At 37.9% G+C, this 12,789-nt stretch overlaps 1 protein-coding gene across 1 annotated transcript in view; it reads left to right on the forward strand.

Moving 5' to 3' along the window:
• The first annotated feature begins 573 nt into the window (after positions 1–573).
• The window catches only part of dclk1a (doublecortin-like kinase 1a), a 318,233-nt gene continuing 306,017 nt past the window's right edge, over positions 574–12,789 (forward strand). The window contains exons 1-3 of the mRNA XM_048597930.1: positions 574–658; positions 931–1,311; positions 8,426–8,772. Coding sequence (XP_048453887.1) covers positions 942–1,311; positions 8,426–8,772 — 717 coding nt within the window. The 5' untranslated portion in view covers positions 574–658; positions 931–941. The remainder of the gene's footprint in view (positions 659–930; positions 1,312–8,425; positions 8,773–12,789) is intronic.

Raw genomic sequence — 12,789 nt, forward strand, 5'->3', positions numbered from 1 at the left:
TCCAATTCTGGATTTGTTTTCTTCAGTTTCTCTACTGCAAGATGCACTGTAACCATTACACCAGGCTCTTTAGATCCATACTCATCATCAGAATGTGAAGAAGTCTCGAAGGTATAGATTAATATGATTAGTATTGCTACACTACAATATTGCAATGCACTTTTTGTGGCACTTTTTTGTGACACTTCTGAATCTTGCATCTCCTGCCCTGGCCATCCCCTTAAATTCGCTGGAGAAAAATAGCAGGGTCATTGCTGACCAGAACCTTGATCTTGTACAAATTAGACAACTTTAATGAACGGGTTTGTTCACCAAGCGGACGTTGACATGATGAACCGGCCAAGCAAGATGTACTTGCAATCGGTTATCAGTTTCTCTGGGGAGTATTGAACGAGTATGTGAGTGGTGTGAAGGATGAATTTAAATGAGGGACGGGCCAATGCAAATCACAGTTAACAGCAGAAACCGGCAGCTGCAGCCCTGTCTCTCTTCCCCCTCTCTAACACACACGTACAGACTAGACACTGAGGTCCGGAGACACAACAAAGGCGTTCAGCATCTCGTCCTCTGCCTCTTTCATCCAGCCCAAACAAATAACAGGAAGAAAATCTCCTCGAAATAAAAGCGCCTCGGGATCCACGTTCACCTGCAGATTTTGGTATGTATTATGTTACGTTTCTTGTAATCAAATTCACTTCGAGCAGGGATCAAATCATGCCATGATAGGCGTATTGCTTAATAAACATTTTCTTAATTGATAATTTCGAGATGGGCATTTTTTCATATTTGATGCTGACAGTGATGGGACGTGTAGGCTTTTAATAGTACATTCCCTTTGTTGTAAGTCAGCCTCGGTTTAACGGACTGCAATAAGTTCTAAAGCCAGATATATTTGTCTCTTTTCTCTCTTTTAACAAATGATCATTCTAGATCACATCAATATGGAGAGAGATTTGGAGTTTGAACATTTTGATGAACGAGACAAGGGGATGAGGTATGGCAGAGCGTCCCGGTTGAACGGCTTACCCAGCCCCACACACAGCGCCCACTGCAGCTTCTACCGGACCCGCACCTTGCAGACCCTCAGCTCTGAGAAGAAAGCCAAGAAAGTGCGTTTTTACCGCAATGGGGACCGCTACTTTAAGGGTATCGTGTATGCGGTGTCCCAGGACCGCTTCCGCTCGTTCGAGGCTCTGCTGGCTGACCTGACCCGAACTCTGTCCGATAACGTCAACCTGCCCCAGGGAGTCAGGGTCCTCTACAGCATCGATGGCGTCAAGAAAATCACTAGTCTCGAAGAGCTGGTGGCAGGTGTGTATTGAAACCAAAACCGAACAGCAAACAAAATGCACGTTTAGTTCATTGATGAGGCCCCAGCAATGGCTGCATTGGATTGCAGATTAATCCTGTAAGCAGCTGCTGTGTGCAACTGGACATCACAGAGTAAAATATTACCGCACCTTCTCCCCTTCCAAAAACACACACAAAAAGAAAGCCTTTTCACAGGCAAACACAGTTCAGAACAAACTCCTTCCTTGTGATGCCTTAGGCTGATAATAATTTGAAATAGTAAACCGTCTTAATGAAAATGTCAAAGCAAATAAGATTCGTTCCACTTTTTTTTCTAAAAATTGGACCAAATTTAATTCCACAAACAGTTCACGGGAGAGAAGGAGAAACGCCGAGCAGTCAGTAGTGTCATGCATTGAATCACAATCAAACTCCTTTTTAACAGCGACGTTTCTTGTTTGTAGATTCTCCCAGAACAGATAACTTTCAATGAACTGGAGCAAGATTTCTTTCAAAGCCTGCACCCAGCCTCTCCCCACACCCATTATTTTGCAGCTTTGGGTTTTTGTTATACATAATAAGGGATTCGAACATTTCTGAATCTTCGATTGGCATTTATTTTTTATTCCTTGTTCACTGCAACCGACAGAAGAGGAGTGAACTGCCGGAATAAGAACAGGGTCCACTGATATTAACAATCTGTAAAGAATATTAATATTCCGATTTATATTGCACTACGATTATAACAGTAATGTAGGGCTATGGGTGTATTGGCTGAGTGTTTAAAAGACGGAAATCATAAAACAAGCCAGAAAATAGAACAAGGATAATTTCATCCCGCTCCCCTGATGCTACAATTACATTAGGATGCATATGCAATCTGCTGACGACGTGATTTTTCACAGCTCCCGGCGGTAACAGTTAATCATCTAATAACATTTTTACACCTACACTTGCACCTTTAGTTCGATAAAATGGGTGTTATAAAATAAATATGTCGAAGACAGTATATAGGAACGTGCAGCATATCTGCAATGACACAAAGAAGATATCTGGGTGGAGTCAGCTTGCTTTCCTTTATTCAGCTTCAAATGTTTGTTGCCACAAATTTTCATGCGTTATTGTATGGAACTACATTCTTCTAATTGAAGTAAATTTTCAATGGGTCATTCGTGAATTGATGGGTAATTGTTGGTGGCATCATATCACGCGTGTTACAGCATCATTGTTGAGCTGTACCACCGAAAAAGCGGTTTGCTCTACTTATAAGTCAAGCCTTCTCCACACACCCAATGCTCCCGGTTTGCTTTGCTAAAGATTCATATTTCAGTCTATTCCTTTTGGGTAAATCATTTGGCAAACAATTAATTTATTGATTAAAAATCTTGCAACTTTGATAAATGATGATGGATGCTCTTGTGTGGTTAATTGAAAGGAGTCTTAAAAAGGGTTTGTGTAAGACATGCGTTTTTTTTTGATCTGGAAACCTGATATTTCCTTTAACTTGAATCTACAAAAAAAAATCAGGCTACAAAGAACAATGATTCAAACCAAAATGCACAGTATCCATCTCCTTAGCTCACCTTTAACCCCGATTCGGAATACTTGGGGATGCTGTTGCCGTTGACGACTGTTGGTGTTGTGCTGTGCTAAATGGGATTTAGTAAGGATAGCTTTATGGTTGAAAGAGTTTATCTATTTCAAAGCAAGAAGTGACCCTTTGTGGGTCCTGCAGTGACTGGAAAGAGTCTGTCAAATAATTCCTGGCAAAACATAAGGTCATTTCAGGTTAGTGGGAAAGGTGTGAGTGGTAGGGCTGGAGGTTTCCTGTTCACCCACCACCCTCCAAGGGAAATGCAAATACAAAATTGTTTTTCATTGAGGTGTCGTTTTTTTAGATAAAAAAAACTACTATAACTAACTGTAAAGTGTAATCAGTGGAAAACGTTTAATCCACTCCTTTGTGGTCAATCTGGCCTAGACCATTATTGAGTAACTCTTTCAGAAAAGTCTTGAAGGTTGACAATATAAATGAAGGGTCCATTTATCTAACTCAGTCATTCATCTGTTTAACTTAATAATTCAATATTCTACTGGACTGGTTGATCATTGCACACAGCATTAATTGGACAAAATAAAAACTGAAAGAACTGCAGATGCTGTAAATCAGGAACAAAAACAGAAGTTGCTGGAAAAGCTCAGCAGATCTGGCAGCATCTGTGAAAAAAAAGTCAGTTTTGGGTCTGGTGACCCTTCCTCAGAACTGTTTTGATTTTCTTCCTGATTAATTAGACAAGTTGGGCATTAAGTTTCGTAAGACCCTTTAACTTCACCCTTATCTACTTCAGAGCAGTTTGCCATTTTCTATCTGATATATAATTATTTATCTTTCATTTGCCCTTGTTATTCTCATAAATCTGACACAGACTGTAACGTGAATTATCAATGCAGTTTTACTGCCCAATCTAATATAATGTAGTTTGTAAATTTGACCACATTACCTTGTTTTTCCAGTTAAGAGATATAGATGCATCAAGCTTTCGAGTACCCATTTGACTCCTCAATCCTTGTCTCACCCATCCGAAATTAGTCATAACTATTACCATTCTGTCTGTCCCTCAGCCAATTCATTACATTTCTCCAGCTTTATCTTCAATTCTCAAATGTTTGAACATTAGTAATCGTTTTCATTGTGGAAGTTTGGTCAGTGCATTTCCTTCAAGTAATAGTTGAGATTCACATTTGAGAACAATGGCATGAAAACTACTCAAATAAATTCCTTCAGAGTCTCCCTAAATGATTCAAGAAGACAATGAGCCTACCTAAATGATTCAAGAAGACAGCTCATCATCACACTCTCAAGACCATTTAGGGCTAGACAGTAAATGCTGGTCCAGTCAGCAATGCCCACATCCCATGAATGAATAAAAAAAGTAATATAAAGTTACGTACAATTTTCCATATGTTAGAGGACTATATATACTCATAATTTTAAAATACTTTAATTGTGGGAGAGGGTGATAAAGCTGAATGTTTCATACAATATTATGAATATTCAGTATCCCTAAATTGCTGTATTGAAGTTACTATTTACAAGTACCCAAGTAATCCTTACGGGTACTTTATAGTTTGTGAAAATGGTTGTAAATCCAAAGGCAAATTTTGGAACTATCAATCTTAAATGATTTAGATCTGGGTTGGGGGCACAATATGAGTGGTTAACATTTTGGGTACAGCTACCTGGAGGAAGTTACTTCAGGAGAACTGAGACAATTTAGTAGATAGACAGATTTTAGATCAAATTTATTGTGGAGAATTTGTTGGTACAAATAGGAAGGAGGATTAAGGGGGCAAAATGTAATATATGTTAAAAGGAAAAGGAATAAACAGGTTCAGATAGACAGATGGAGTGGGATAGGGAAACTTGATATCTAGCAAAAACGAGCATGAAGCCAATGGAGCTGGTGTCGAACAGACTGAACTATTTTTGGTACCATGTGCGTGAGGAAGTGCTTTCTGGCATCGATTCTGATTAGATTACCTCTAATTTTTAAGGGACTGTTCCCTCAATTAGTGTTTTTGTACAGGAGTAAATAGTTTCTATCTAAATTTTCAGCTCCTTAATCATTTTAAACATCTTCTCCTTAATTTCCTGTATTAAGTCAATTCAAGCTGAGTCAATGCAACCAGGTCTCATAATTTAACCTTTTAGCCCAGTATCATTTGGGTGATTCTGCATTCCACCACCTCCTTTGTGAATAGATCCGTGGTGTGTGAACTGAACTGAATGCAGTATTCCAGATGGGACTAAACAGAGCTTTCTACAGCTTTAAGATAGTATTCACCCCATTTCAGTTCAGCCCTCTTGAAATAAAGACCTACTTTTGATTAGCCCTTTAAATTATTTATTGTCCCTGTTCACTAATTTTTAGTAATTTTGATCACTCAATCTCTGTGACCATCCACAATATCTAGCTTCTCAACATTTAGAAAATACTCTGACATATCTTTCTTCGATCCAAAGCGAAATATATCAATACCTTTCAATATTAAAGTAATTTGGCCACAGTTTTACCCACTCGGTTAATTTATTAGTTTATTTAAGATTTTCCTTTCCATCTACACTATTTGATATGCTACCTATGTTTCAGCAGCAAATTTAGATGCTCCACTCTCTATATTTATAAATAATTTGAATGAAGGAATAGTGACAAGCCGAGGCCTCATTACAGATCTGTTGGTGACAGATCTAAATTGACGATACATCTCTGTACTTCCTGTTTCCGAACTCCTAAACAATTCACTACCAAGAATTACAGGTTGCCACTAATTTCTTGTGGCTTCATAATTAACAAAAAGTGCTGATAATATTCAATGGGTCAGACAGCACTTGTGGAGAGAGAAAGAGTTTCAGGTCAATGGTAGTTCACTAGAACAGGAAGAGTTAGAAGTGCAATAGGTTTCAAGCAGGGTGGCCTGTTGGGATAATGAACAAAAGGGAAGTCCAAAAGCAAGTTGCTGGAAATCTGGAAATATTCAGTAGGTTGGGTAGCATCTGTGGAGAGAGAAACAGAGTTGAAGTGTCAATTTTTGACTGATGGAGGGTCACTATCTAAAATGTTATTAAAAGTTCTGTGTTGGAATCATTATGGCACAGAAGGAGGCTATTTGGCCAATCAAATCCACACTGGTTCTCTGTAATGCAATCTAATCAGTCCTGTTCCCTTGCTTTATACCCCTGGTCTTGTAAGTTCATTTTCCTCATGTACCAGTCCAATTACCTTCTGAAATCATTCTTTGTCTTCGCTTCAAATGTCACCATAGGCAGAGAGTTCTAAGTAATTACTACTATGGAGTATAATGTATTTCCCTATCACCCTACATCACTTGCCAAAAACATTAAATCAGTGCTTGCACTATCAGTAGATTTCGCTCGCCTATCTTATCTAAACTTGTTATGATTTTGTACACCTCTCTGAAATCACCCTTGAATCATCTTTGGTCCAAGGAGAACAACCCCAGCTTCTCAAGCCTAACATATTAGGTTCGAATCCCGCTACGGCAGATGGTGGAATTTAAATTCAATAAATATCTGGAATTAACAACCTAATGATGACCATGAATCCATTGTCAATTGTCGGATAAACCCATCTGGTTCACTAATGTCCTTTAGAGAAGGAAACTGCCATCCTTACCTGGTCTGGCCTACATGTGACAACAGACCCACGGCAATGTTGTGGCCTCTTAACTGCCCTCTGGGCAATTAGGGATGGGCAATAAATGCTGTCTAGCCAGCGACGCCCTCATCCTGTGAATGAATAAAGAAAAAAAAAGAGCCCCTATCCTGCCTTTATACCGTGATGTTTTTAACTGATGTATCCTTTTACCATTCATTTTTTATCATGGTATAGTTTATCTATATTATTTCTGCACCTGTGAGATTTCTTACCATTATTGATAACTTTGGCTTTGCTATCATCCCTTCTTTATAAACTTTAGGCTGTTTTAATTTCTGCCAGAACAGTTCCCCCTTCCCCTAGGCTTTTATCAGTTTAAAGTTCTTTCTGCAACCCTATTTATCTTTTCAGCAGGAATTTATTCCCAGCCCAGTTCAGGTACAACTTATCATCTGGTCTTAATACTTATACTGGTGGCCTGTGAAATAACATCCCTCTTTTTTTTACATCAATCCCTATCCATGTTTCTTGATTGTGAGGTAAGTCTCATGATCAGGAGGCCTTAAGGAAGTTTGGGTTTAGGAAATCTTGTCACAGCTGTAGTTCAAACGTGAACAAAAAAGCTAAGTCCCATATGTGAAGTGAGAGTGACTGCCTTTGATAGCAAGGCCACATGACCAGTGCTGCAACAAAGAGCCCGAGCAAAATAGGAGTCAATGGGAATCGGAGGAAACTCTCTGCTGGTTGGAAGCCATTCCACGTGAAGGAAGATGGTTGTAATTGTTGGAGGTCAGTCATCTCAGTTCCAGGACATTGCTTTAGGAGTTCATCAGGGTAGTGTCCTAGGCCCAACTGTCGTCAGCTGCTTCATCAATGACCTTCCTTCAATTAAAGTCAGAAGCAGGGATATTTGCCAATAATTCTATAATGTTCAACACCATTTGTGACTCTTCACATGCAGAAACAGTCCATGTCTATATGTAACAAAACTGGACAACATCCAGGCATCAGCTAGTAAATTACAAGTAACGCCACACAAGTGGCAGGCAAGGACCACACCATTGACATTCAATAGTATTACCATTAATTAGAAGCTGAACTGGACTAGCTATATAAGTACAATGGCTATAAGAACAGGTCAGAGGCTAGGAATACTGCAGCAAGTAACTCACCTATTGATTGCCCAAAATTGGTCCACCATCTACAAGGCACAAGCAGAAGCATCATAGAATAGTCCCCACGAGTTTGCATGACTCTATCTCCAACAATACTCAAGAAGTCTGACACCATCCAGGACGAAGCAGCCACTTGAGTGGCACGACATCCACAAACATCTACTTTCTCCAACACTGACACGCAGTATGAGCAGTGAGTACCATCTACAAGATGCATTGCAGAAATTCACTGATGCTCCTGAAACAGCACCTTCCAAACCCACAATAATACCATTGAGAAGGACATGGGCTGCAGATACATGGGAACAGTACCACCTGCAAGTTGCCCTCCAAGCCAGTCACCATCTTGACTTGGTTAGCAGTGATTGCCTCAGCGGCCTTAACCCAATATCAGAACCATTACACTGGCATATCCATGTGGAATTCAACTGTGAATGTATTGGGATGCCTTCTTCAGCCTAGGTCATTCATGAAGATTGATGGCTAGGGTGAGTTTTGAAGGGTGCCACTATCCATGGAATTATACCTCAGCACATATGAGCTCCTTCAGGACCAGAGGGCTGAAAAATCATAGAAAAGGTAGTGTCACAGAAGCTTAAAATTTGAAGATTTATTAATATTATTAGGAGTACACTTCAGAGTTTATAGTAAAAACTGCATTAAAATATATAAATGCTATTACTGACTACAGATAATTCAGTTTGTATCCATAGGCTATCCTTTAGATTGTTAGACTGAACTTTGTCTGTGTACTTATTGAATTGAACCATTGTCTTTCCATAGGAGAAAGTTATGTCTGTGCATCTTTTGAACCATTTCGAAAAGTGGACTACACAAAGAATGTAAACCCTAACTGGTCAGTGAATGTAAAGGCAACTACAACTGCACGTACGCCAACATCTATCAGTAGTTCCAAAGCAAGTTCCACTGAGACTAAAGAAAATAAAGATTTCATTCGTCCCAAGCTCGTGACCATCATTCGGAGTGGTGTGAAGCCACGGAAAGCTGTTAGGATTCTTCTCAATAAAAAGACTGCACATTCATTTGACCAGGTTCTTGCAGATATCACTGATGCCATCAAGTTGGATTCAGGAGCAGTTAAACGTTTGTACACACTGGATGGGAAACAGGTATAGTCATATTGCTTCATAAACAAATGTTTTTCAGCAAAAGAATAGCTATAAGAATGCTCAATTAAATGAGTGATTAAATGGAGAGGAATTACTAATAGTAATTTACTATAATTTCACCTCTGATTTTCCTTTCACCATCAGTTGTAGTTATATAAAAGCTTTTTGTATGGCTCAGCATTTTGGTTTTTGAGGTATTACCTTTGGTTGTTGTAATTTTTGGTTGCTATTGAAAATGATATTTTATATTTGCTAAAATGTTCATCAAAATTTTGATCTGTGTATTTCACAGTCAAATAGCTGACAATATTCGATTTTTATATGCCAATAATAAATAGAAGATTGCAAAGAAAAGCAGAAATCAATGTCATATAGAGAAAAATTGACTCACCAGTGGGTTGATAAAATTACATAAGAAAGAAACTTTGTATATCTTCAAAGAACAATTGACGAAGTAATATCGAAGACTAGAGAAGATGGGAAAGTAACACCAGTTCAGAAAATGTACAAAAAGTAAGTTGTGTAGTTATACAAACGTTGCTTATAAAGACTTGCTGGAACTTGTTTTAGATACAAGCTGGAATAGGTCATTCACCCTGTCAAGCCTGTTGCACCATTTGGTGAGATTATGGCTGGTGATCTACCTAAAAGTCATTCTCCTGCAATTTCCCATATCCCTTGGTGACTTTACGATGATGTCTTAGATATGCCATATAATAATTTAAAGTGTTTGTGTTAAGATAGAAATGCATTGCTTTTGCTTCTTAATAGTAATATTAAAAAATAGATGAGGATTATATTGTTGATGGTGAAGTTAATGTTGTTAAGGTTCAACAACAACACTGCAGAGGCAGAAAATACAAGATACTGGAAATATACAACAGGTTAACAAAGTTAATGTTTCAAGTTGATTACCTTTTACCGGACCAGAACCTTTCTGACCTGAAACATGGAGCTGTATTTTCCCAGCCTCATGCAGACAACTGTGGAGGTGGAGCAAACGGGCAAATATGAAGGAACAATGCTGAACAGCATTCTACTGCATACCTGCCTCTGGGCATCTTTCTCTGGGGCTGGATTTAGAGAAAATCAGTTGTCTGCTCTGCAGAGATGCTTAGTTAATGCCCCAAATTGGGCTGATATTTGTGATATTTGCAGGTGGTACAGCAACCTCCACCACCTTAACACCACGCCAGCGCCCCAACCTTCATGTGCAGAGACAACAGCTCAATGATAGAGGTCTGCCTGTGGCAATTGTAAATCTGTTGGAGCCATAGGATCTATGTAGCAAAGAGAAGCTTTTGCTTATAAAAGATCACAGTTGTAACTGAAACTGAAGGCAGTTTTCCCTCCACCTCACTTGCCTTATATTTTCATCCCTTTCGTTTTCATTCCATGAAATTCAGGCCTATAATTGGGAGCTTCCGCACTGAGTCACTCTTGCAGTCTGTAAAGTACCTGAGCCACCTTTCCTGGTGGGGCTGCTGATTCTCTAGAAAGCACTGAGATCCCACCCTTCCTGGCTTGGACTCAAACTTAGAGGCAGCCAATTAAGAGACCTCCTCTGATCATGCTCCTGACATTAGGGTCAGCGATCCAAGGGAAAATTCCAAATCCTTACCATCTGTAGAGAGAGAAACAGAGCTATTGCATCTGCTGAGTATGTCCAGCATTTTCTATGTTAGTTCTTCCAGTATACTATTCAGGAAAAATACAACCTTTCAAAGTTAGTACCTTATATGGATGAAATTGCATTTGGAAAATCGTCACATTCCCATAATAATGACAACACTTAAAAGCCAGAGTGTATTCTTAAGATAGTTTTCTCATTTTTAATTATGTGTTTAACTTCTATCAATCTTGAATAATCAGGAAGTCCCACATAACTATTTTAAGCATAGAAATTGTGATCTCATTGGCTGTAGTTGAACTGGCCCAGTGGAGAAATCCTTTGTTGGGCAGAAGGTCAACAAATATTGAAGAGGGAATCAGTCTATGTGTGCCAATAACTATTATAAAAAGTCTAAGTGTTAAAATAAAACACAATACCATAATTTTATATTGTGAAGCAGTATAGATTTCAACATTCACCGTACTGATAAAGATGAATATAGGCTGGTATTCTGATTTGTATTGTCAACAGAAGAATGTACAGCTAATAAATGGATGGATTAATTAGCTGAATCTCCAAAATGTTATGCACATTTGTTGTAATGAGTCACTTCCAAAATGAAAATTGTAGAGGAAATAGATCAGACACAATTTTATTACTTTGTTACTTGTATCTCAAATATTCCCATGGAGGTTTTGTTCTTATCCGTAAAGTAATTCAGGAAGTCAAAGTTAGTAGAGATTACATTAATTTTAAGAAATAAATGGGAGTAAGCCAATAAATTGTCTCTTACCAATATTCTTGATTCATGTATATGGTTGAATTTAATATATACCTTCAATTGTTTGACAGTAATGTTCTGCTTGTTTGAAGAGCCTGTCTTACCAATTACTATTCTCCTGACATTCTATAATGAATAGTTTAACCATTCTACTTTCTTCAGCATATTGATAGCAAATGGAAACTTATCTATGATTTTAAAAAAACACAAAAACAAAAACCACATCTTCTTAATTTCTGCTAATACCACAGAATATGTGGAGGTTGAGATTTTTTGGTGTACAAACCTCGTGTGGATACTGACTGAACCAGTATTCCTATCCTGTGTTAAGTTGATAAGTATAGAATAATACAATTGCGTAACATTTTTAGAATAACTGAAATTCAAAGGTTTATTTTACAAAGAATACATTATTTCTAGTTGCAAAGCAGCAAAACAGTAATACGCTGGTATGTTGATATTTTTTAAGTATTCAGTGATTAAGTCGTAATGGGATCATTTCTTCCTGGGTTTGCCAGTGCAATTAAAACTTATTTAATTTTTGCTTCTGTTTATTAATATAGCTTTGTGTCATTTTGCCTTGTCTACATGAATATTCACCCATGACAGTAGTAGATAGGATCAGCCCTGTTCTATTCAGTACAATGCAGATTCATATAATGCTCAAAGTTGGTGCAATGGGTTGATCAAGGATGAAATATTATTAGAATCTCAATGCAGTTCTGGAAAGTTGAAATTATTTTTGAGAACACTCAGCTAACTTTGGAAACTGGAGCAGGACAAATGAATTAGACACTGATGGAGCTATTTTAATTGTGTATTCTTGACCATATTTAGAGCTGGTGTCACTGAGCTTAAAGAACAACTATTTTCTAGTTTTAAAATTTAAGAGAAAGGCTTTAAATGCACTTACACCTTGAGTTTTTATTCAAATTGAAGTATATTCTAATGAATGGAATGTGGTAACATGCATAGGAAGTTGGTTAAATGGTTAGGAGATGGATGTTTTTCAGCTTGAAATGATGTAGTCAGTAACATCCATGATGGGGGTGGGGGCAGGTAGTGGAAGGGTCAGTTTTAGAATCATTGACCTTTTTTTGAATGATGTGTACCTTAGTACAGAGGTAACAACACCAAGAATAAAAACTTTTTCGAGCATGATTTAGTATGATTTGCCTCCAGCAGCAATGCTTATGTTAACTTCATAATATAAGAAACTGGGTGTGAATATCATAGTGTTGAAGAATCTAACAGACATTATTTACAACTAACAATTATATGCAGGTATTGCATTCCTTAGGTGCTTAAGTTTCTGGGCTAGTATTTAGCTATTAATTTACAACAGATGATCATACCTCCAGTACAGCATCATGCTTCAAGTGATTCAAGATAGGATAGAAAATGAAAACTTTATGCCCTAAGGTCACATGCCGTGTTAGTCATGTCATATGATCGTATCTCTTAAACGTGTACTGAGACATGACCCAACATCCAACTTTCTCCAAAGATATAAACTTATCCTAAAAAGATACACAAGCTCGTACATAGGCATGTATTGTCAATTTGATAATTATACAAAATTTATAACATTTTACAAAACTAATATTCCAATCTTCAATGTAGC

This window comes from Rhincodon typus, chromosome 6, assembly GCF_021869965.1.
Source record: "Rhincodon typus isolate 14 chromosome 6, sRhiTyp1.1, whole genome shotgun sequence".
NCBI classification, from domain to species: domain Eukaryota; kingdom Metazoa; phylum Chordata; class Chondrichthyes; order Orectolobiformes; family Rhincodontidae; genus Rhincodon; species Rhincodon typus.